Below are 26,512 nucleotides of genomic sequence, written 5' to 3'. Positions count from 1 at the left end.
TGTGCTCCCTAACCACTGAGTAAACCATTGCAGCTGCATCATTCAGTGATCTGATCTTGAAAAGTGAATCAGACCAATTTGTGGTTCATGAACTGGATCAACTGATTCAATGAAGAGAAATGACTTATAACAATGTTAAGTAATTGGACATCTCTGCTTCTCACATCAACTCTCATAAACATGGCAAGGAGATGTATGCCAAATGCAATGATTTGCAATAAATAACTATTTTGGTTTCAGTCCGTTCCTTATAGCTTGAGAAGATTTGGAATATGCACATGAAGTACTTCTATGATAATGTTATGATGTTTTTTTTGTCATTCTGGACCTTTTTAATACTTTTTTTTAAAGACTTTTCTGGACGTTTTTTTCAAGATTTGTTTATGTTGTACTAAAACTATATATATATATATATATATATATATATATATATATATATATATATATATATATATATATATATATATATATATAAATACACATACACAGTATATTGCCAAAGGTATTCGCTCACCCATCCAAATCCAAATAATCGTAATCAGGTGTTCCAATCACTTCCATGGCCACAGGTGTATAAAATCAAGCACCTAGGAATGCAGACTGTTTTTAAAAACATTTGTGAAAAAATGAGTTGCTCTCAGGAGTCATGACATTTCCTCGCTCCTAAATATTCCACAGGCAAATGTCAGCTGTATTCTAACAACGTGGAAGTGTTTGGGAACAAGAGCAACTCAGCCACGAAGTAGTAGGCCACATAAACTGATGGAACAGGGTCAGTGGATGCTGAAGCGCATAGTGTGAAGAGGTTGCCAACTTCCTGCAGAGTCAATTGCTACAGTCCTCCAAACTTCACGTGGACTTCAGATTAGTTCAAGAACAGTGCACAGAGGGCTTCATGGAATGGGTTTCCATGGCCGAGCAGTTGCATCCAAGCCATACATCACCAAGTGCAATGCAAAACGTTGGATGCAGTGGTGTAAAGCACACCGCCACTGGACTGGAAATGGAGAAAAGTTCTCTGGAGTGATGAATCGCGTTTCTCCATTTGGCAATGAGTCTGGGTTTGGCGGTTGCCAGGAGAACGGTACTTGTCTGACTGCATTGTGCCAAGTGTAAAGTTTGGTGGAGGGGGGATTATGGTGTGGGGTTGTTTTTCAGGAGCTGGGCTTGGCCCCTTAGTTCCAGTGAAAGGAACTCTGAATGCTTCAGCATACCAAGACATTTTGGACAATTCCATGCTCCCAACTTTGTGGGAACAGTTTGGAGCTGGCCCCTTCCTCTTCCAACATGACTGTGTACCAGTGCACAAAGCAAAGTCCAATAAAGACGTGGACGATAGAGTCTGGTGCGGATGAACTTGACTACACTGCAAAGACTCCTGACCTCACAAGAACACCTTTGTGATGAATTAGAGCGGAGACTGAGAGCCAGGCCTTCTCGTCCAACATCAGTGTGTGACCTCACAAATGCGCTTCTGTAAGAACGGTTAAAAATTCCTATGAAGACACTCCTAAACCTTGTGGTTACGTCATATTGAACCATATGGATTAGTGATGGGATGTCACATAAGTTCATAGGCGAGTCAAGGCAGGTGAGTGAATACTTTTGGCAATATAGTGTATGTGTAAATATATATATATATATATATATATATATATATATATATATATATATATATATATATATTAGAAATGAAAAATGAAAGTAAGAAAGTGATATGGGTTAAAGTAACGCAAAGATAAGTAAATGATACAAAATATTCATATTCATTTGTTAACCACTACAGTAAAATTTTTCTAGGTTAATTTCTATAAATATAACGCAAAAAATGTCTAGTTTTCATGAAAAAAACCTCAAATAAATGCAGTTCTCCATTCTGAAAATCTCTCTCTTTAATCTTTTGCTTCCTTCCAGGCCCCATTTTAGTGAATAAAAGCGTTCTCGACCAAGTACTCAGAAATGAGCATCAGGGGAGTGAAGTCTTGCTTTCTGTCTGGCTTGTTTTTGTATTGTTCAATCAGCCAGTTACCCCTGCTGTCAAAACGCATGTGCGTCTCTGTGACAACCCCCCAGTCAAATCGAATTTTCCTCCCCCGTACAGAAAACTGTGTAAACTTCTCCTCTCCGTCTTTAAGATGAGCCTTCTCTCTAAATAAATCAAAAACTCTGCCACGTCCTTGAGGTATAGCGTGTGATTTTGATGCGTGCGAGTGTTTGTACGTGAGAAAGGGAGCAAAAATGGGACGGAAAGAGCGAACGGATCTGGGAATGTGTGGAATAATGCAATTAACTCAGTATGGCATCTCGGGAGACAGAGGGGGAAGCGAGAGAGACACGGGATGCTCTTTAGAAATGTCTTTGAGCAGAGCGAGCGAGAGAGAAAGCTGAAGGACTGAAGCTGTCACGAGCACATCCCGATTCCCCATCATACTCAGTCAACAAGCTGTCAATCAAAGCCAACAGAGCTGCTTGTAGTTCATTATTACGAGTCAAAGGTACACAACCCCACTAAACTCGAGAAGCTATTTCAATCACTTGAGAAAACATTGGACACACCGTTAACAATGAGCTATACTGTACGTTTACGATACATAAGAACATGCAACTTTAGTCTGATGATTTATTGGCTAGGGAACTCTGCAGAAGGGAGCGAGAGATTTATGTTATATGTTTGTCAAATGCATCTGATCAAAAAATATGCGAGCAATATATTTTGTCACCCTGCCATTTTTCCCTATCATTAATAGAGCGACGACAGATGGAGAAGTCTGACGTGAACATTTGCTTCAAGCATCTGAGTTACAGTTAAGGTGCTGAAATCTGCATCCAAAATATTTTGGAAAGTGATTACATATGGCAAATATCGCGGGGGTGCAAAAAGTCAACGTCGAAAATCTGGGATTCGAAATCTAATTTAAACCTTAAAATAAACAAGATTTCAGTATTTTTGAAAGATTTAAAAGAAATAAATGTTATGCTGAAATAAAAAAAGAAATATTCTGCACTTTTGGTGCACTAATAAGCAAATTTGTTATAAAATTTTAGCGGTCAGATGTTCTCGGTTGCATGGGAGCTTAAATGTTTTGCACAGATTTATAGAGTTAGTTAATGCAAAGTAATAGAAATACTAAGAAATGATGAAATGCAACACTTTCGGTTCTTCTTTTCTTCTCATGCTGTTATGCTGATAGCATAATTTGTCATTTTTAAAAGCTGTATTAACGTCTGCCTATGCAATATGGAAGTAGTTTCAATACAGTGACATCAGATTTTTGGAGTCCACTATAGTAGGTCTACTGATAAATACGTTCTCATATGTTCTTTTTCGTTGGTACTACTCAGGAAAGACTCAGAGACTGTGCAGTGGAAGATGCTGGAGTATGATTTAGAGGCAAACAAAATTGAATTTCTAAAGTAATCAGAGCTGTAAAAGTGAAGGATGATGTGACAACTTGTTTAATCACATTAAAGATTAAAAACCAGGGAGACATTATGAGATATCTTAAGAATCTGAAGTGTGGATGAGAAATCTCATATAAATAGGTTAGAGATTTGCATCTCTAATGCATCTGTAAATTACAACCTCTAATGTTCACAATATTACAGCAAAGGGCAGAGAGACAGATAAAGCTTATGTAACTAATATGCCTGAATTTCAGTTTGTTGTCCTTTACATAAAGATGAAAAAGCATATGACTTCAGAAGACTTATAGGACAATATGGTGCTTTTACTGTGTTTTTTGGAGTCTGGTCGACTGTCAGTTGACTTTTCAGTAATACTTAGCTTCTGTTTATATTGCATGAGTAAGTATATAGAACACGTTATATACTTATATCTTGAAATTAAGATCTGTAGAGTATCTTAAAAGGCACTGTGAAACATTAAAAGAGCAGTTCACGCATCTTGGCCATCCGAGATGTAAGTGAGTTTTTCAAAACAGATTTGGAGAAATTCAGCATTACGTTTCTTGCTGACCAATGGATGTTTTGCTGTGAATGGGTGCCATCAGGCTGAAAGTTCAAACAACTGATAAAAAAAAAAAAAAATCACAAATAATCCACTCGATATCTTGTGAAGTGAAAAGCTGCATGTTTGTAAGAAACCAAATATGAGTCCATAATCCAGAATAATATTTCCTCCATTAAAAATCCTTGCATCAAAATCTACCAACAATTTTTAGACTGCTTCTTCTTATAAGCGACGCTTGATCTGTGTATATTTCTCTCGTGATACAGATGAGACAACATTTTAACTGCCCTTGTCCTCAGCTGTTTGTGCTCTCATTCTGACGGCACCCATTCACTGCAGAGGATCTAGTGGCGTACGAGCGATTTAATGCAAACTTTCTCCAAATCTGTTCACATTAAGAAATTAACTCATCTACATCTCGGATGGCCTGAAAGTGAATACATTTTCAGCAAATCTTTATTTTTGTCTAAATTATTAGATTATTAGATTAAATTGCTTTAAGAACACCCTTATAACGCATTATTTAATACATGATTCATAGAAAGTGTCCGAATTTTTTAAGATGTTGTTATACTTTATATACGCAGAACGGGCCTGGACAGAAATAAGACGGATCGTTACATTTCCTCTCATACACATTTGATTCCAGAGAAAAAGAATGAGAACAAACTATCATATTTACCTAATCATCAAGGAACCAATTTTGGCAGCATTCTTTAGCAGCGAGCATGGACGGGACTAATTTACTAAACACACCCTCCAGTCTCATAATTACATGTAATTTTACCGGCATAATTAACTAATTTAATTACTGCTCCTCAAGAGCATCAATTATTGATATTACGAAGCGTTCAGACAGGCTGTGGTGACACGAGGAGCATCAGAGGACGTGAAACACATGCTGGCACTTTGAGAGCTTTGGCATGGGTACAGCAATATACGAGTGTGTGTGTGTGTGTGTGTGTGAGAGAGACAGAGAAACAGAGAGGGGGAGAGAAAGAGCCTGAATGCAATATCAGAGTGGCACAGACCTGGACAAGAGCCCAGACTGACAGCGGCTGCTGCAGAAACGTGGGAGAGAGAGAGAGAGAGAGACAGACAGACCAAAGAAGGCCTCAGCTCGAGTAAGACTTCAAAACTACTTTGATTGTCACTTCAGGAATAACTTTGAACTTATAAATGATTTTATTACAACAAAAGTGCTTAAAAGAGCTTCATGCTGTACCGTACATATAGTTTGAGATTGGATTACTGCTATAATAAAAGTAATAAAAGTAAAAGTTCTTGAACAAATAATTGACATTTACCACAAAAACAGGACGCCTAACGCTAATGCACTGCAAGAGATGCGAGATGGTTCAGTTAGCTTTTTAAAAGCCCGCATTGAACCAGGTTTAGAATCAAATCAGATACATGTAAAAACGCTGTTTACGAACACGTTACACGTTACATTACTATTATAATAGCAATAAATTATGCAGAATTACGTGCAAGTAACCCTAAGCCATTCCCTAACCATATAGCAAGTACATGTAGTAAATCAATATTACTCAGTACCTAACTGTATCTTTACACTGTAACAAAGACACCTCGAAATAAAAGAAGTATACTATAGTACAGTTCAGTATAACACACTACCATTCAAAAATGCAGACATAACCCCAAAATTACGGAGAAAATATTACAGTTTGTTTCAGTATTGTAAAACGTCATTTATTCCTGTGAAGGAAAAGTATTACTCTAGTTTTCAGTGTCACATGATCTTTCAGAAATCATTCAGATATGCAGATTCGAAACTATATGTAAACATTTATACTGTAGCCAGTGATCAGCGGTAAACCAAAAATGATTGCCGCACTTTACAGTACAAGACAGCGTTTCTTTTTCTTAATACGCACTATTAATATAGATGCAACAAGGCAGCAGCAAATTAAAGTGAAGCACAAACCGCAGTACGGAAAAGTGCGAAAATTAGAAAAAGTGACAGACACTCTCATTAAAAGCTACATGCATTCACACTCACACGAGAGCATGCACAGGTACAGTTTACCTACACCAGATCAAATAAATATCATATTATATTATGATGTGTTTCTATAGGGATGCTGTGCTGTCTTGGCTCTTATAAAATGCACTGATCCGTCTTTAATGAGTGCTGGGTTTTATGTGTGTCGTGAAGGGAGAGGGTGTGACCGCGCGTTAATATCTGCCATAATACCAGACGCCACACATACACACGCACACACACGTCATTACGGAGAGATTTCGATTTAGAAGCGTGTGGTAAATAGCAGCACACATTAATAAGACCGCTGTGCTCTTGAAACATGCCGCACAATCCGAGACCGTCAGAATCTGGTTTCCTTTGGTTTGGATCAAGGAGCCATCCAGGGCTAATTCAACAGAAAGATGATTTTGTGCCCCTTTGAGTGTTCAGATCAGATATCCTTGCAGGGTAAAGGAAAAGAAAAAAAAAATCATTTACAGACTGGAAGAGAGAATGAAAGGACTGGAAACGATAAACAGGCAAGATAAGGTGAAAAGGTAAATATCGAAAGGCAGCTATACAGTTCATTAATTTTAGACCACGTATTCTGATTTTCTAGATTTCGCGAGACTCAATACTTTGCCAAGAACGCTCTTCGAGCTAGCTTTAGCATTAACTAGGTTCTATTCAGAGCCGGCAGCACACAGAGCTTGGGTTTCAATTATCAGGCTAATGGGTTGGTGCTAAAAGCCACAATTGAAACTCCTCTCACAAGTGTATGTAAATTGATAACATTTCATCCAGTGCTATCTTTTTCTTCACAGAGATGGAACAAAAAAGCTCTAGTCTGACAGGCCAAAAGTACAGCATGCCAGATTGAAATGGTGTGAGTGAACAGTCCTCTTGTGACTTTAGTGTGAAGTTCCTTTGCTCCTCTGCAGCACATTAGCATGGAGGGTACGACTCTCAGAGATCATATTATATATTTGTAGAACATTATATATATATATATATATATATATATACTCTCAGAAGTAAAAGTACAAAAGCTATCATATGTACCTTTTCAAATTATACACTTTTTCTGCACACACACACACACATACACAATTTATTAATATATAAAATACTCATATTCATATTTTGTTTATATTTCCATCTATTTTAAAATGCTATTTATTCATTTGATACGAAGCTTAAATTACCTTAGTATGTACGAGTGTCACATGTTTCTTAAAGAATAAAATGTATTGTGCTAATTTGGTGCTCAAGAAACATTTCTTATTATCATTGCTCAAAACAGTGCTGCATATTATTTTTGTGAAAAAGTATATTTTTGATATTTTGAATGACCCTCTAAATCTGATTTATTTTTAAATAAATAGGCAGATAACAGTAATGACCATTATGATATCAAATTAAACAGATTAAATACAACATCATAAAACAAAAATTATGAGAAATTATGAAATTAGGATAACATATTAGGTATGAAAAGTATGTCAAATAAATGCCATGGCATTGAACATATTTGAATATGTCTGTGTGATCAGAAAGTAACTTTAATAAATACTCTTTTCACAATTTTTTCATAAAACCATCTTGAGGGAAAAAAATTCTTTCTCATGATAGCACACCTTTAAATAGCATTCAAAGGTTCGCGTTTGCCCAGATGATGCATGACAGTTTAATATCAGTCCCTTTTAAAGAATAGGTGCAATAAAAGGTTTATGTTCACATAAATCAAACCTCTCACTAACTCACGTCTGACACTACCAGATCTAAACCTGCAGTATATCTCGTGAAAACCGTAACTCTCTGGCAGAAAATTCAGTGCAGTAAAATCTTTAGATAATTACGGATTTACAGAGAAAGCAGAAAAAAAAACCTTTCTTATTTGCGTCATTACAATAATACAATTGCAAATACTACATTCTTCCTGTGCATGCAAAGGATTTGTTTCTGGATTAAAGGCATAAAGGCTGCAAGCTGTTTGGGGCTCAGTGTAGACATGCGAGCGGGATGACGATACAGGACAGTGTCACCATCAACTAATTAGATTCATAACATCAAGCTGAATGTGGAGGCCACATGATGAATATGCTACCCCAGTGTGACTTCTCCAGCGGGACTCTGGGATACATCGCCTGCTGACAACAAGTGCCCTCAAGCAAGAAGCTGAACATTTAGCCTTGCAGCAGTAAAGCTCAATGGGTCATTTGCTTTGCTATAAAAAGAGTGGTCTGCTAGGAAGCAATGCTGCATTAGAATTTCTCAGTGTCACTGTTCGTATTGTAAAGAGATTATAACTGAAATATATTTTTTGTTTGTTTTTTTAAGTTTAAAGACTTGCCTTTTCTCAGTTTAGTATGCAGGGATAAATAAAGTTTAACCATTTTACATACTTCATAACTCTTCAAAAATGTTGCTCCTTTGATAAAATAAAGGTGTCTAAATCGTTCCATAAAGAAGCTTTAACATCTGACCTCTATTGTTACGATAGTTAGGGGCCGTTTACATTCGCGTGGAAAACACTAGACGCCGTTTTCTCCTTTTTCCAAACCTTTCGGGTGCTTGCGCTGCTGAAGCGTCAGCCGTCGCTAAGCAACCATGATCTGTGCTTTCCGTAAAGATGTGTTTCAGCAAAGGATAAATGGATTTCCAGCAATAAAAATTGCTTGCAGTAGCTCTTCTATTAAATTTGCTTGGCTTTACATGGCGATCCAAGTACAGCTTTCACCAACTATTGCTTTATTTTGGTTGAGCTTTGGTTTGGTTTGAGAAAAGGATGAAGCTGATTGGTTGATTCTTGACACGCGATGCGCTTGTGGCGTTTTGAAAAGTTAAAATGTTTTTATCTTGATGCAGCGCAGAAGAGTCTGGAAAATGGGGCGTGTAATTTCCATTATGGCTACATTTGAGTCACCATTGTTAGATTCGGTGTTTCTTGGATCCATATGGTTCCAGTAGTTATATCCATCTATCCATAGTTAGTTTCTCCAACAATGAAGCATTTGGTAGTTAAATGTACTGGTTTGAACGACACAGGACTATCACTTGTCTGATCAATTTGCAGACAGACAAGGTATTTGGGCGTTCATAATTCATCATCAAATGCTAATATCAAAGAAATTCTGCAGTCCTGAAATTTGAAGCAACAGTGCTGACAAGCGCTTTTTCGTTGTGATTTAGATCATTGAATTATTTTTATCTGTGTGCTCATCTCGAGCCTGAAAGAAGCCTGTGAGCAGCACAGTTTCATGTCACACTAACAGGATACAGTATTCACGCTGTCTGTGTAGGGACACTAAAAGCGTGAAGTGTAGTTCCACCTTCCAAAACTGTTGAACTTAATTAAATTAAGAAACATTTCCACACTATTGAGTAAATCTCATCACGGTGATTTATCAAGCATCTTCCTATTGCTAATACTACTAAATAAATAAATATTCCTTGCCCAACCATTTTATAATTAACACAATTATCGATGTGGCAACGAAACAATCGCTTTATTTTATTTAGGAAGCTACATTTCTGTTACGTGCAGAAACACTGCCAGCATTTCTCATGACTTCACTTCATTTACATTTCTTGCTGTGCGTTATGAATATTTTTTAATATTTAAATTTTTTTTTGCTTCTAGCTCACACATTATAACAGCAATGGTCTGAAGTATTGTTTTTCAACCAACTAGTGATATGATGAAAGTGTTTTTTGTCTTGGAAATGTGTCAAGTTTCTTCTCTCACGGGAACAGTCTAATTAACAAACTCAGGGTATGAAGACGCACCAGCTCCTCCTCGCTCTCAATGACCTGTCATTACAAATATGTCTCTTCGATTCATACAACCTCTTGACTGTCAGCATCCCCCAACTTACAACATATAAATGTCTAATTTCTATAGCATCAAAGCATATGCTCGATGAGGCCCCCCGGTTCCAGAGATCCAGGATGGAGGCCGGGCAAGGGGCCCCCCTGATGCTGAGCAACCACTGGTGCTGCCATTGACAGACCATCTGTAAGTATGTCACATTGGATTATAGTTCAGCAGGGTGAGTGGGAGAAGGGGAAAGGGATATCACAATAGGGATGGAGGGAATGAGAAATAAGATGAGGGGATATGGGTGGAAAGATCAAACCCACTCCTGAAGTGGAGCCTCAATCAGACAGGTTCTTATCCTGGAAGAGAAGACTTAATCCTCCCATCCTTCCCTCCGTCCCTCACTCCCTTATCGAGCCGGCTGCCTGGCTGAGTTGCCGAGGGACATGGGTACTGTGACAACAGGGGTTTTGCGGTCCCCATGGGAACCCAGTGATGAGAGTGATCTAGGTGCACAAAAACCCCAGGGTTTAGAAACACTGTCTCAATGGATGTAGGAGGATGGGCGCGCGCGCACACACGGTTTCATATAATATAAATGATAATTTATACAAATTAAATATTTTGTAGATTGTCTGTCACTGGAGCTTTAAGAATGTTGTGCAGTGCAGATTTGAACGAAAGCCACAATAACGCATGCAATCTCTCATCAAAACAACCACGGAGTAATAATGGGATTCGCACTATTGTTTACAACAGGATCTGCATTTTTATGTCATGAGAGATAATAAAAACGTGTTTCAGCAAAACCACTTGGTTACTTAAAAGTCTAATTTGCGAAAGCCAAATGAAACGTTTCTCTAAGTAACATTATATTTAAAAGGCCAGTATATTTAGAGCATTTAAAGGGCACCAATTAATAGAAATAAAAGAAATGAAATAACAAACTGTGGGGATTAGTGGTATTGGGTTCAAGTCCAGCAAAATTGAGTCTGAGTCTTTGTTTTTTCACTCCGTGGACATGTTTTTCAAGGCTAAACAGAAAGAATGAAAGAAAATCAATTTTTGTTGTTTTTACCCTTTCTTTAAAACTAACAGCTCCATCATTTTAAAAACAAAACAGCAATTTCATTACACTGCAAAAACTAATACTACAATGTCCTCAAGCTTATTCAGGGCAAGCAAACCATCTAACTATTAATTACAAGCAAAAGCATCAATAAATATATCAAACAAAAATATCAAAGAAGTTATTTAGGCTTTTCAAATAGGTCTATATAATAATACAGAAACATTACACAGGCGTTTAATCAGGGGTTAAATTTGGATTTGTTACATGTGGTTTCAGGCTTTCGAGGGATGCAAACCCTACAAAATCTTTCATAAATTGGTTAACTGTAAAAAATAAGTTGAGAGAGTCCTCTGCAATGAACGAATGCTGATCAGGGTCCGAGATGCCGGCATTGTGCAGGATTCAAAAATCTAAGCTAAAAATATTTGTTTGAAAACAAAAATGAATAAGCTACCATATGAGAAGTAGATAAAATGCGATCCTGGACCACAAAACTAGTCTTAAGTCACATACAGGTGTCAATAGCAATACAGCATTATGGGTCAAAATGAAAGATTTTTCTTTTATGCCAAAAATCATTTAGATACTAAGTGAAGATCATGTTCCATGAAGATTTTTTTCTACATTTTCGACTAATGAAAACTTAAATAAATATGCATTGCTAAAGACTTAATTTAAAGACAATTTTTTGCACCCTCAGGTTCCAGATTTTCAAATAGTTGCATCTCAGTCAAAAATGTTCCTATCCTAACAAACCGGTAACCGTACGTCAATGGAAAGAGCATTTATTCAGCTTTCAGATGCATGAATCTCAATTTCAAAACACTGACCCGTATGACCGCTTTTGTGGTCCAGGTCACAAATGTTGTTTAATTTTCCAATAAAAGATAATAAATGTTTACATGATTCGCTAAATTTAATTACACCTTCTACACTTAAACGTCTGCTCTGGCCAGACTTTTGACTATTACCAAACCACTACTGGAGAGAAGAAAGAAAAGCTGATTCCCTCCCCATTAGCTAATGTGAATGAATTACAGAGAAATAGAAAAAGCTAACAGCAATTATTGTAAACGAATAACTTGTATATATGTTCGCAGTTTGGTCCAAATCGGCACGTTTTAGAATGATACGATGTTTCGTCTTGTTCCCAAACTATAGCTCCGTATGTGCACACGCAGAGAGACTGCTTCACCTGCCTCAGCACACCTCATGGAATGCACAGATGGTCATCTAATGCTTGACATTCAGCAAATGATGACGAGAACAATGCGATGCCATTTCTCCACTCTGTGATCTCTCTGTTTCTACAGAGGACAAGAACTGAAACAGATGTGCGGCGATAAGCCTGAGATAGCGGACCTTCACTAATGTATAGAAGCCGCAGAAGCCACTGTCTGTGACCACGGCTTCAAGAATGTTCTGGGTGATGAACAATGCAAATTTTAACTAATGCCACGGTGCCATATGCTCCGCTATCTCTCAGCAAAACAACCTCTGACTCGGCTGCGAGGCGCCGAACTGCGGAATACACCTGGGTGACCTTCATGCACTTTGTAAGGGTGCAAGGAGTTTGATTTAACTTGATTCGCCTGTTTGCTTTTTGGAATCGCAGGAACACGTCAAATCACTTCAGTCTCTTCATTCATCGGTCAGACTTCCATGCATTTAGTTTAAAACACAAAAAGCTTTAAGTTGCAAAGATTAAATATATGCCGTTCCATAATATGTATGCTTTAAAATGCAATTAAATTGCAAAACAGGGCTGTTTAATAAAATGCAAGGGACTAGCGCAGAAAACTATTATGATTAACAATTTCAGAGCCCATAAAATTCACAGAAACCTAAAATTCCTTTTGTGTATGATATAAACCCAGAGTGACTGTCATAAGCACTTACTATGAATATGCTAATTTGTTTATTAGGCATATTTATGAATATTTTTGACAGAGAAGCTCTGGTGTGGAAGACCCTCCTGAGAAAATTATGGAGTTTAATAAGGTTGGAAGTAAAGCAATACAGAGAGCCGCATAAATATTGCAATGAGGTCTCAACGATTCCCCTGAGCGCTCTCTTGGCAACAGAACAGGTGAATAATGCATGGAAAAGCCTTGGAGGAATAGTGGTATATTTTTGAGCGAAGCACACTGGGAATTTTTGGGACTGCTTTATTTTTATTTTTTTAGGAATAGGTGGTATTTCTAGCTAAACATCCCCTGTAGTAATGAAAAGCCACAAATGAGTTTCTTTAATATCTCAATTGTTTCTCCTAGGCGGCAATGACATTTAATTTTAGGGTAATTTTAAAGTCGCCTGCTTTTCAGATTTTTCTCTTGAGAAAAACACCCCATTGATTTGGTCTCCTAGAGGTTTTAGAAGAGACCTCACCAATCAAAAATTTTGAAAATAAGCATAACTGAAGTCTGATAGATAGATGCATGCGCTCTTTTTTCGCTCTCTTCTATTTAGCCTACCTATATTTATCTAAGAAGAACAATTCAGAGGAGGAAGGGATTTATTAATCTTACTGGCTCAGTATGAAATGGCTTGTGTAGTCATATTCCATTTGGTGTGTTTGATGTTGTATTGGCTATCTGTAATATTTCATAACTTTGGTTAATGAGGTGAAACTGTTGGGCCCACATTCAATTTAATGTCTCTTTTTTACAGGCAACTTTGATCTATTCCATGAAATTAGAACATTAACATGATTTTGCCTTTCAGGATTTAAATGAAATATAGAACTCTCTAGGGGGTGAAATTCAATAATTTTACATTTATTATCACAAATGATGGAGTGCATATTCTCTAAATATAACTTCAAAAAACATGGTGTTTTTTTTCTTACATAATTTGTTTGCATGTTCAGTGGAGTCTGTACTTGCTGGAACTTATTTGTTGCGTTTCTTTGGTTATTGTCACTGAAATATAGATTTGTGACACGCAACATTTTTTTTTATAAATGAGGCATGATTGCATAAAACTAATAAAATCGAATTAAAATCTATATGCCTGATATTTTCATCCATCATTTGCCCCAGATTTTAGTGCAGACAGCACCACATGAAAATTAGCTCGCTAATTGTAATAACTGTGCAGCTTTGTACCTTGAAATTGACTCGAGGTTCAGAGGGAGGACGTGAATAGCTCGGACCCCTCTGCTCAATGCTTCTACACACCCCTTTCAACTCATAAACAAATGTCCCACATCTAAAGCATTCCCATAATTGTTATGCTAACCTTGGAGAAGGGAACCAAGCCATTAGCATTTGAAGGAGCTAAATATTAGCCAAGAAAAAGACTCTTTTATAAAGGTACTATGAAGTAAATGTGCCTCAGAATCCAACCATCTGTGCCATCCGTCCTCTCTACAAAGCAAAGAAAATATTATACTATAGCCTAGAAAAAAGGTGGGTCATTTTTAATGGCGAATATATTTAATAAACAGATGTATCTGAATTAAAAAATGACATTAATCTCAGTAGGCCTATTGAAAAACATCACTCTTACATTTTAAAAATGTAAAAAACTTTAAAAATGTCCCCGTACATCTCCTTCGCAATCAGTCAGCAAGTGCAGATTATTGATTAATAAATGCCTTACACAAAACCGCCTGAGCTCAAAAGCCTTTTAGAACAATTCACAATTTATGAACTAATTTTTGAGCTTCAGCTCTACATGCAAGGCTTTTCTCGCTATGTAAACTTGCTTGGTTGCTCACCTGGTAAAGCTATTCAAGAGAATTTTGATGCAAGTCTCGTGAAACACAAGCTCAGAGATGCAAAGCAAGCGAGCTAAAATGCCATGGTTGGGCATGATAAGGTTGTTCTTCTCTCGATTTTTCTTTTGTTTAACACCGTCAGGTTTAGTGTAGGTGGTACATTATTTTCAAATGCAGTAGCTTTAACCTTTTAGCATCACTCACCAGACATTGAATTTCGTAGCTGTAGTCTATTTCTATTTAATTTATGAACCGATATGTGCAACAACAGAAGTAATAAATACCAGATTCACATTCATCTGTTTAGAATAAAACTGAACATGCTTTTAGTGCCACTCATAAGACATTTAACTTTAAAAGTATCATAAAGCAATTTAAGAACGATTGCAGAAATGTCACTAAAGGCATGTTTTTCCATTGAGCCTGGGCTGTTTTTTTTTTTACCTTACCCTGTTATAATTACTTTTTTTGTTCCATGTTATCCTACAAAACTAGAAAAAATATTTTCGGATGTCACACACGCTGATGGCACAAGAGGGATCTGGAAGATTGCAGCCCACTTACAATTTACACATTGTTGGAAACATTCTTCAACACCTGGAATTACTCTCATTACTTTCAAGTTCCTGCAGATTACAACTTTTAAAACTAGATAAGCCCGGAAAGTTTAACGCAAACCAAAAAGACAGCTTGTCCACCGACAAAACAACCGCAATTATTGATCTAGCACATGGCCGTTTCTCAGCCCAAGAGGACAGGAGCGATCTCTGCACACCGAAGGATAATTTGGATGAATGAAGGGATTAAAAAGGAAATCAGATGAAAGACTGTGGATGGGGGGATGAGGGTGAAAAGATGAGTTAATGAGTAGGGATCAGGCTTTGGCCTCTCACACTCATTACAACCCACGCTACTAATCCTGCACCATTCCCACAAGTGCGCTGTTTTGTTCCCTTAAAAACACATTCCTTCACAAACTCTGAGAAAGGGAGAAGGCGTGTGGATCTGTGTGTGTGTGTGCGTGTGTGCGTGTGTGTTAAAACTAAGGACAAGAGGTGGAGACAATCAGTGAAGGGGTAAGAGAATGACTGGAGAAACAAGAGATATGACTGGAATTCCTGAAAACAATGATATTCAACTAAATGGCTGATGTTCATATAGACACACTCTCCCCCTCCGCATTTCTTCTCGTAGAATTAGCCGTGCATTCCATTCCGCGCAGCAGTGGTGTTAGGATTGGGATCAGAGCTGAGAAGAGGCTGTCAGCAGCACTCAGGGTTTGCCCGAAAGAAAGAAACAGCAGATGGTGGCCTTTAGTGAGGGCCCTGCTCTTTCAGACCACGGGACGCACAAAACTATATGAGAAAGAGCTCTCTTTAACTAAAACCCATTCTCGCTGGCTCTAACCAGTGTGTAGGTATGAACCTTCACTGGCAGATGGCAAGATCATTGCGAGCCATTAATTCTTTGAGAGGGTAGCATGTTCTCTTAGGAGACTGGTTCCTTAGTTTCAGTAAAAAAAAAAAGTAATTGAAATGAGAGAAGAAGGAAATGCACCGGACTTAGGAGACAGACTCATTTTGATATTTTAGATTTTCTTTGCGTTTTTGTTTGCATTTCAGATTTTTGATTTACAAAAAAAACTGTATTCAACGTAGTTTTTGTCATGGTTTTAAAGCCGTGTTTCTAACACAGGGAGCCGGTGCCCACTAGAGGACCATACTAAACTTCTAAGGAACCTGCGGGATGACAAATTATCTAAATTAAATCAAAACTATAAAATATTAAAAATAAAACCAAGGTAATTCCCGTGAAAACGAAACATAGAGTTGATAAAATTATAGAAGCACAAAACTAATTACAGCAGAACATTCCAGAGTAAACGTTACAGGAAAGATAATATTTCCCAAAATGCTCAATGTGGTTTGACTGCACATACAACTATTGACATCACTGACAATTTCATACACAGGAAGGCTTGTGACACACGTATGCATCGACAAGACCAGAAAAACTAAAACTGAGCAGACAGAAAACTTAAATACACAGGCAATTTAGGTTAATTAATAAGACACAGGTAAACTAACTAACGTAATCAAAGTGGAGACAGAAATTAGGTCAAAGAACGTTCAGAGTTTAGCATATAAGGGCTTTGGTGTTATAGTGTTGTCATAGAAACACATCATTTAGATGAAGGTGGCTTAATACCACCCTAAACAACAGTACTGTTCAGCCTAAAAGCACAGGTGTGATACTGCTTTTAGGCAACAGCTCAATAAATGGTTCTGCACAGTTCAGTATGGTTCCGGACAAAGTGTCTTTGTGCAAAACAGGGAAGTAGAGTGCACAAACTGGTTAAGCGAATAATTCAATGACTCATTTAATAGTTGTGTCTCATTTTGAAGGCAGCACCCTCTCATTTTGGAAACTAGAATGGAAGTTTACAATTGAAGAATTAATTTTTATAAATGAGACATCCTTGATGAAGTATGTGGCCGGCAAATGTGACCTCAAGAGGTTACCATCTTTGAAATGAATCAGTACTTTGAAAGAATTGTTTGAAAAAAAATATTCAATGACTTGTCACTGGCATAACATTATAATAATTGTTAAATAACCACAGCAAATGTGGAATGTGCATACATATAAGCTAACTGATATAAAGAATTAAAGGTCCCAGTGATGTTAGATTGTGTATCAGATCTGAAAATTGTTCAACTAATCAAATTTGAAGGCTATAAATAACTGCTGTAAAAGCCTATTTATTTTGCAGCCCAAAACAAATCCAGGAGTTGATCTAACGTGTAAGATCTCCAGGCACTTTGGTGTGTTTTTCTGTCAAGGAACTTCTCGATGATCAACTTCAACATTAACTGTGTGGTTTAGTGTACAACTTGACTTGATAGTCATGCCACGTCTTATACTCAGCTTAGAGAAAATGGCTAGTATATTCTCTTAAAGGTGCAGCTTCTTGAAAAGCAAATGTGTAAGTAAGCATTTACTTATACAAATGAGTAATGTGTTCATTTCCACGAAGCTAAAACAGATGGAAAAATTACAAGAATGAAATCATCAAACTGTGAACATAATTTATCATAAGATGGAGGGAAGGAGAATTGTAGAAAATAACAAATGGGACCCGTTTTCAGTGCTGGTCTTCTGGAAATAAAGTATGTGTAGCTAAATAATAAGCATCATTTTAGAGAGTTAAATGTATAATAATTTTCATGCTGTTCCAAACCTGTATGACTTTGTTTCTTAGGTTAGTTCACCTGAAAATTTTAATTAGACTATCTTTTCTCTACCTTCGAAGCATCCTAGGTGAAGCTGACTTTCCTCTTTCAGGCAAATCCAGTCGGAGTTATATTAAAAATTGTCTTTGCACTTTTACGGTCTAAAACACGTTAAATAAAGTGTGCGCAAATGTAATAAAAACTCCCTAGGCTCTTTGGAAATACGTGCCTCTTCATACATCTCGAGAAAACTTAAAAATAATGTTTAAATGAACACTATAGGCCGTAAAACTCTTTTATTCCTTTTCACACAAAAGTATGATTTACAGGTACATTTTTGATTAATAAAGACTATTTTTTTACACAATTAGTTGCGGAATGGTATGCTATGACTTCAAAACAATTTTAACATCCTGCACAATTACAAAAAAAAATACTTTTAAACATTATCGTCACATATACAGTACGTATATGTGTGAGTTTTCTAGTTCAGTAGGTTTATTCGGTAGCTCACGTGATACGGTGTTGCACTTAGATGGTGAAAACCTCCGGTTCAAACTCAAGGTTCAACTAAACAACTCAAATTAGCACAAAGAAGTTAAAATAGGATGATTGAATCAGCAAATCAGTTTTTACATTACTTTGCATTACATTTATTTGTTAATGCTATTGGGTAGGTTAGTTTCCAGTGTGGTTTAGAGGATATTTACAACATTATAGAGCATTAGTCTTTAGCGACATTTACTACGTATTTAAATTACAATAAAAACGTGGTGCGGTCACATATTAAAAGTGTGATTTAACAGCACTCTCAGGACATTTCACTTTAAAATTGAGGCAAAACGTGCAGTAAGGTACATAACTACTGGGTTGCAGAAATGTATGTAGAGACTCATTTTCCAATGAGCCTGGGTTGATTAAAAGCATCGCTCATATGGCTCCAGGGGGTGAATGAAGGCCTCCTGTAGCGGATCCATGCATTTTTGCAAGATAAATATTCATATTTCAAATGTAATAAACACTTTCCTCTCCCTTCTGTTATGTTTGTGTGCACTTTTTTTACATGTCTTAGACTGTTCCTCCTACTGCAACGATAAAGCTTAGAAACGTGAGGACAATTTTTAATAGAACTCCGATTAGATTCGTATGGAAGAAGGAAGTCACATACACCTAGGATGCTTCGAAGTAAATGTTCATTTTCATTTTTGAGTGACCTAACCCTTTAACCTGAACTCGCATGAGAGAATTCGATGCATTTAAATAGTAAAAAGAGCGTTAAAAAACTGATCTAGTTACAAAAATGTAAGAAGTAACTGAAAATCTTGACATAGCCTAAATGATTCATTCACAAACAAAGACTCATCCAGATCTCAAGTGTTCCAGCCAGTACAGGTGGAAGCTCGCTGCAAGTAAAGAAGGATGAGAATTAGTGAATGATGACTTAAAATTATACTAAAGTCTGTCATATTGCTTAACTGTGCTTAGGAAATGAGTCACGTGTAATACGTTTAGAGTTAAACTGAAGCGTTCCTTTAACTCACCTCAGATTTCCAGCGTGCTCATCGCAGTTGAATCCTCATTTATTGTGCAGGTGTGTGGGTGTGTTTACCTCTGTATGTTTATGCATGTGGGTTTATGTGTGCAAACCCGCCCATCTTCAGAAGCAGTCTAGTGTTTGGAAAGCAAGGAGCCATCATTTCTGCATCGCTGCATCCAGGATCACATAACCCCAGCTCAGACTGTCTGAGTCTATGATAGACTTGCATAATGTGCTATAATTCCAAAGCCACGGCAGGAAACGTGCAAAGAGGGTGGAGCGCTTATTTGCAGACGTATGTGTCTATATGTGGAAACGCGAGAGTATTAAAGCAACCGCTTGCACAGGTCTCTCTGTAAATACTGTAGCACCTGTGTAAATGAAGATGAGAGCTGTTGTCTGTTGAGCAAGAGGATAAGAGACAGTCAGACCCACTAAATAAACTCCATCGGTACAATAATGTCAGACAGAAAAACGGCAACCGCCTATCGCAGTGACAACAGTTTGCATCGCTGATCAAATTTAATTGAAGTGCATAAAAAATCGCTAAGGCTTACGTTACGATGGTTTGTTTAGTCTGGATATGGAGCTCAGCTGTAACACAGCAGCAAGGTACAACACTGATCCACAATGCTCATGCAGACTAAGCAACAATTTTTATGCCCGCATCCTCACAGCTGTCTGGAATAGGGAAGTTACAGCAAAACAGTTTACAGAAGTGAAAACAGCATCTGCTTAAACGTGTCTAAGCATTGTGATTAAAATATCAAGTCATTCGTTCTTTGCGGGAGAGATTTGTTAGGACTAATCATGAGGTCATCGTAAATTTTACCACAGTTTACTTGGATGTCGTTCTCTCTGTTTAGTGTTTGTTTTAGGGAACGATCTGTTACTGCATCTGTATTTATAACAGCTTCTAAACCTTGAGAAAAAGTACGCTATAAATTCTGTACTTTAATGTATCTGTTTGTTTGTTTTCAGACACTTAATTGCATGTTTTAACTGCAAATATATTAAAATGCATTACAGTTTAAATCCATACTAAATGCAGTTAACTTACAGTAGAGTGCTTCAGGACATCTTTAAATTTTATAAAAATTAAGGTTAAGGTGTACTGCTGAATGTACTGAAAAGGATTTATTACTAATTTATTCACATTAGTATGACAAAAGATTATTAAAAGTACTTTGAGGTAAAAATTGCACTTTTTAGTGTATTAAGAAACATAATCGTAAAAATTGACTCTATTGAAGTACATTTAATGGGATAGTTCGCCAAAATTGAAAAGCTATAAGTTATTTTCCTAACATTCCTATTGTTACAGACCAATATGAGTTTCATTCTTTTGCTGAACACATAAGAACACATTTCATACAATGTTGCTGACCAGTTGATGGTAGCCATTGTAGTATTTTTTTTTCCATATAATGGAAGTCAATGGCTACTGGTTTACTATTTAAGTTACCAACATTCTTCAAAATATCATTCAGGAATATATATATATATATATATATATATATATATATATATATATATATATATATATATATATATATATATATATATATATGTAATAACATCTACCTCCCATCTACATTGGTTGGACAAACACATAGACCCGCCCCCAAACTCACACTATTGGTTGATTCAGTGTTGCTGGGTTGGGCTGGTCAAAATACTCAAATAGTTTGCTAACAGATAATACTTTCCAGGGTAATCAGTCTATTTCTTGTGGTTGTCTTTGCATATTAAGATGATTTAGTGTTTAACATCAAAAAATGACATACTTCACCTTTAAATTAAAAGATTTACATTTTCTCCCAAAGGCTGGTCTTCTTCCAATAGAATTGACATTTATCCATTCAAAGAGGTTAATTTTCAAGATTTTGTTCGGGATGAAAAGTCACATTTAAGTTCTGTGACCGTGCCTGCAGACATCAGGCATTACAGTGCTTGCCGTTGCCCAGGGGCTGAAATAGAGAGCGTGAGAGAGAGAGGTATTCTGGGAAAGGTTACCATCAAAGATTCATACACTTGTCTCTTTTGAAGAGCTGTCTTTGAAAGAGATAGAGAGATGTGTGTTCTCTTCACCTGAACGGACACAACCCCCATCCAGGGACTATAGGACACCATCAGGAGTCATAACTAATACACAACACACAGAGTACAGGCTGATTAATAAGCAAAATAAAATATCATCATATAGATGATTAGAGAAACATGTATTCCATGAACAATGAACCATGTATTCGAAGACATGAACAACATACATCCAAACATATTTTAGTAAAAGTAAAAAATATATTTATATTATTTTTAAGAAAGGATTTAATTTATGACAGTTATATAAGCGATAACCATAATAAAATTAAAGAGTATACTTTGAATAAAATAATGTGTGAGTTATGTTTTTTTTTTATGTATATATATTTTGTTAATTTAGAATATCCTTAAGCTTTAGGGTGTTTAGTGACATTTTACAACCAAAATTAAACTTGCAAAAGGACAAAATTATGTAATATTGTAAAACACTTTTACATTTTTCAAAATAACTTTACATGCACCACGACTTTTTCTGCCATTTTTTAAATAATTAACAAGCACCAAATGCTAATGCGAATCGAATCTGAGCCCTGAGTTAGATGCGAGATGCGGTAAACATTCCTGTTATGGCCTTGCGCATTCACTTTTAAATAAAGTATTACCAACCAATGCAAGTTCTGACTAAACAAGAATAGAACGGCAAGAATTTTTGTTGTGATGTGCTAATTGCAGGGCTTTGTGCATCGTAAGTGGTTTTGTTTTCAAAGGAGGACGCCGGTGCTACGTTTTGAGAACCCCTTTTCAGAACATGACGGATAGCGCTATTTGCAAACTCTTTGCACCTGCTAAGCTGCAGGGTGTTTGGCCGACCCACCTGCAGGAAGCAAGTCGAATTTTTCATGACAAAGTCTCATGATTACCTAAAACATATCACACACATGCAAATTCTTCCCAGGCAGAAAGTTACACCATTCCATGCATCAAAGCAGAGGGGAAAGGCGCAGCGGATCGTAACTTGTTGCCACCAGAGGGGAGGCATTTCCATCACCTTGGCAACTTACCACGGATGTGAGGCTAGATGAAGGTGGACTGCTGCGAATAAGGGACATTACAAGACTGGCGCCGGTCCGTCTGTGTTGCGAGACCCATAAATCTGCATGAGGATTATGGGAACACTGTCTGCGCTGTGGCAAGGCTGGCGCACGAAATGAGTTCAACTACACGGTGATGCATTCGTGGTGGATAATCAGAAACCTCTTGTGGAGAATGCTTGAATGAAAGGTGCCTAGTCGAATATGATAATGCGGGGCACTGGGTGTCGAGGTGACTGAGTGTGTGTATTTGCCTGGAAAACAACACCCCGCGCTTTTAATGTTGTATGAAGTTTTCGAACACTTCACAGTCTGAAAAAGTCCCGTTATGAAACACATGACAGCTTGCCCCAATAAAAGCTGCATGAGACTGATGAAAATCCCTTGTCCTTGTGCAGTTCACATTTTTAAGCCAAAACTAAGAACATTAGTTAACTAACTAACAATGAAATGCATAGCATCTTAGTTAATTCCAACATATACTAATGTATTACTAGCCTAATTTCAAAAGTTGAGTCTGTTGATATCATGAAACAGTTATTTGTGTTAACTAACGTTAACAAAGATTAATAAATGCTAAATTCATTTCTCACTGTTATGCAATATTAGTTCATGCTTGCCTAACATTAACTAATTTAACTAACCGCTTTAATGTATCTGAAACGTTTTCATTTTTACGGGCAAAAAAACAAACTTTCAATTTAAGCTAGACAAGTGAGATATCCGTGACAAATCCCCAATGTGACAACTTGCCCCTGTGTCTACGATGTTTTGTTTTGTTTTGTTTTGATCTTCCAGGCATAGTTTAGCCTACTTACATTACGTCGCAGCTACCGACTTGCTAAAAACGTAGGCTAACAACGGAATGACTTTGTTCGAAATTAACGAATCAGTGTACCTCTTTCATGCTTTCTGTATTGGAAACACACACACACACACACACAAACGGACGTTTCACCCAGCAGCCTCTTATTCGCTCTCGAGCCCCTCCGCAGTTACAGGTCGCGCGCTGCTCCATCATCACGGGAGCTCGTGACTGACCGGTTTCTCCTCGCGCAGGACTGTCAAAGCTCGAGCGGGTGGCGCCTCCCCTTTTCCTCTATATATGACCAGCCTCAACTCATCCGCTGTTTTACACCGTGCGTTCCCACTCAGAGAGGAGATGTGGTCAGGATAGAACCGCGCTCCTTTTTCTCTCGTCCTCCGAATTGCGTTTTTAACCGAAACCTCTTGTTGCGTCCCGCGCGCGTTTGTTCTACCACCCCCTCCCCTTCTCGCTTAGCTCTTTGTGCTTTTGTTTATTACAATGAAGGCCAGCGCGCCGGTTCGCCCTCACAAGGTTTCTTCTGGCTGCAGTCAGCTCTCCTTGCGTTATTTGGCGGAGCGCAGCCGATGCAAAATGGAAGAGGAGGATCTTTTCTGCCTGCAGTACGACATGAACGACTGCTACAGCCGACTCAAGCGCCTGGTGCCCACTATTCCGCAGGATAAGAAAGTCAGCAAAGTGGAGATCCTCCAGCATGTCATTGACTATATCCTGGACCTGCAGCTGGCGTTGGAGACGCACCCGGCTCTCCTGAAACAGACGAGCCCACCCGCCTCCACACGGACCCCTCTCACACAAATCAACACAGAGCAGGTAAGCAGGACCAGAAACCTCGGTGAACGTTCACTAACACAACTGTGGCGATAACCGGCTGTGCACGGTAGCCTCGTTACGCACGGAAGTGACAATAGTGCGCGTTACTGTATGAACTGCACCAGACCCAATGCAATGATGCTGTAGATCAGACCGCTGGAGGCCTGTGTTTCCTCGTTATTTGCCAAAAATGTAAAAACATTATTTGTGTTTAATTTGATATAATCTTACATATAGCCCTGATATGTAACGTGATATAATATTTTAGCTATGTGGGCATATGCCTAATGCTTTGTGCATGTGTGTGTGTGTTTATTATAGCTGTATTATCTCTTGCATGGTCATTATCATTTTAAATGACTCCACGTACAACATCTTACTGATGGTTATTGTGGCCCTCGTGTCACCTCACCGTTAGCCGCAGTAAGAATGAACGCACCTGTTTCCTTTGCTTTCAGCGGACGACGGGTGTCAATAAGGAAGACTCAATTTTATGTCGCTGAAATGTTGCACGCCGGTGAGTACATGAAATTCAATATAAAATATTCCCAAAGGACCCATCCCGCAGCCTCGTGCGATTCATCCGGTCTTAGATCGGCGCTTCGGCACTTCTGTGTCTAGGCATGTGTCTTGTTCGGTCGAACACTGATTTTATTATTCATCTGATCATTTTCGACCGACTTCTCATCTCAGTCCGTCTCTAACGCTCTTGTATTTGCAACGGATGTTAATTCGCGCTAATAGTTCGATTGCTGCTTCTGTTAAAAATACACACTTTGGAGTTTTGCCTCCGAAACGTTTTTAACGTTCTAAACCGAAAGAGCGCTCCGGTCGGCCTCTGCGCGGAGACTGTTTCAAGCGAGCTCGAACGCACGCAGCAGTGGAAAAAGCCAGAGAAACGCTTTTCATTACCCAGAATTCGCAGCCTAAGAACAGGGCTGAACTGTCAGGATAATTGGGTAACAGACTTCTAATAGAGCTGGCGGTACGTGCAGCTGCGATGGCTATTATTAATAGAGCCGTGACGGTAAAAAAAAACAGCGTAGATAGAAGTTATTACCATAATATTCCCGTTAGCCTGAATGCCGTTTTTTGTGACAATCCGGTCTACTTGGACTGGACCGTGACTCCGGCTCCCGGACGCTGGCGGCCGCTCGAAGCCAGCTGTAGGTTGCGCAATAACCGTCCTCTCTGAAAGAGGTTGGGGGGGGGGGTTGGACGGTAGCGTCCGAGGCGGTTGGCCCGCAGCTGTGTGTGGGAGCGCGTAGGTTAGCGGTCCGGCCCCGCGTAGTTGTTTGACCTGGTTTGTTTTGGGTTGTTGATCAAGCATGCCCTCTGTTTTGTCGGTGGCGCCAGTCAGTCTGGAGCACACAGTTCACACACCCCTTCTATTCATTCCTCTCTCACAGGTGTGCACTGAACCCATCCAAAGCCAAGCCCAGCTTCACCAGGGAATCCAACACACACCAGGCCCGATCGCAGGGGAGCAGCACTGAAACTAATAGCTACTAAATCATAATATGTAAACATTTTAACGTCGGCTGTCAAAGATGCGGGGCGAAGCCAGCCAGATTTCTCCTGTGCCCCCGTTCTGTTCTCTCTCTCTCTCTCTCTCTCTCTCTCTCTCTCGGCGGGGGAAGCGCTGGATTTGGACAGCATCGGTGAGCCCTCTTCGCCCCCTTTCTACTGCAATTCCAATTGGAAACGAACTAAACTAAAAAAAAAACAAAAACCCTGCATCTAATTCGACTGTGCTAACTGTAAAGCTTTACGAGTCAAAATGGAAATGTAAACATCTGACATCTTCGTTAGGTGATTTATTTTTTATTTTTTTGTTTGTGTTGAACAGGGATTTCCCTGCTGTTTAATATTGTAAAGAACTACGCTAAGTGTTGACTTAAATAATACTGTACATAACAAGGAGGACGTTCTATAAATGTATGTGTAAGAGAGTATATGTTCAACCGGCTGATTGTAATTATTCTAAAATATTTTTTATCGGAAATGTTTTGTTCTGTAAATACTGTGTTTTCACATAAATGTAGTGAATGATTACATGACGTTCTGCTAATAAAGGTCTCACATCATAAACTAATTTGCTAATGCGCTGGGTTTTTCTGTGCGTTAAATTAGTTGCGAGCGCAATGGCTAATACGTGTGTGCAATAAACAGATGCCGCGCGCCCTTTCGTTTGAATTAGCTAATTGCTAAAAACACGGAATAAAACTTTTCGTCCATTGAACGGTTCGTTTGAAATGAACGAGATGTTCAAGGAGGCGTTTTTTTTTGCACAAAACCTCTTTAAAAAGCTGCACGCCGTTTCAGGATACGTTTAATCTCATTTGAGAAATTTTAGATTTCCGTTAAGGTAAATATAATTTTTATAGCAAAATATAGTC

The 26,512-nt window shown here is 38.1% G+C and overlaps 1 protein-coding gene and 1 long non-coding RNA gene across 2 annotated transcripts; one reads left to right on the top strand and one right to left on the bottom strand.

Annotated features, from left to right (window-relative positions):
• Positions 1–18,182: 18,182 nt before the first annotated feature.
• On the bottom strand, positions 18,183–21,454 carry LOC122360963. The gene is made up of 4 exons (XR_006252844.1): positions 21,133–21,454; positions 19,898–20,021; positions 19,345–19,739; positions 18,183–19,206 (listed from the first exon to the last, which is right to left on the bottom strand). It is a non-coding gene; the product is annotated as an uncharacterized LOC122360963 (long non-coding RNA).
• A 2,027-nt stretch (positions 21,455–23,481) lies between these two features.
• On the top strand, positions 23,482–26,208 carry id4 (inhibitor of DNA binding 4). The gene is made up of 3 exons (XM_043260162.1): positions 23,482–24,113; positions 24,572–24,630; positions 25,523–26,208. Exons 1-2 carry the CDS (start codon positions 23,781–23,783, stop codon positions 24,614–24,616), a joined length of 378 nt encoding a protein of 125 aa, XP_043116097.1. The 5' UTR covers positions 23,482–23,780; the 3' UTR covers positions 24,617–24,630; positions 25,523–26,208.
• The last annotated feature ends 304 nt before the right edge of the window (positions 26,209–26,512 follow it).

The sequence above is a fragment of the Puntigrus tetrazona genome, chromosome 16, assembly GCF_018831695.1.
Source record: "Puntigrus tetrazona isolate hp1 chromosome 16, ASM1883169v1, whole genome shotgun sequence".
NCBI lineage: Eukaryota > Metazoa > Chordata > Actinopteri > Cypriniformes > Cyprinidae > Puntigrus > Puntigrus tetrazona.
This window is presented reverse-complemented; position numbering and strand designations above follow the sequence as displayed.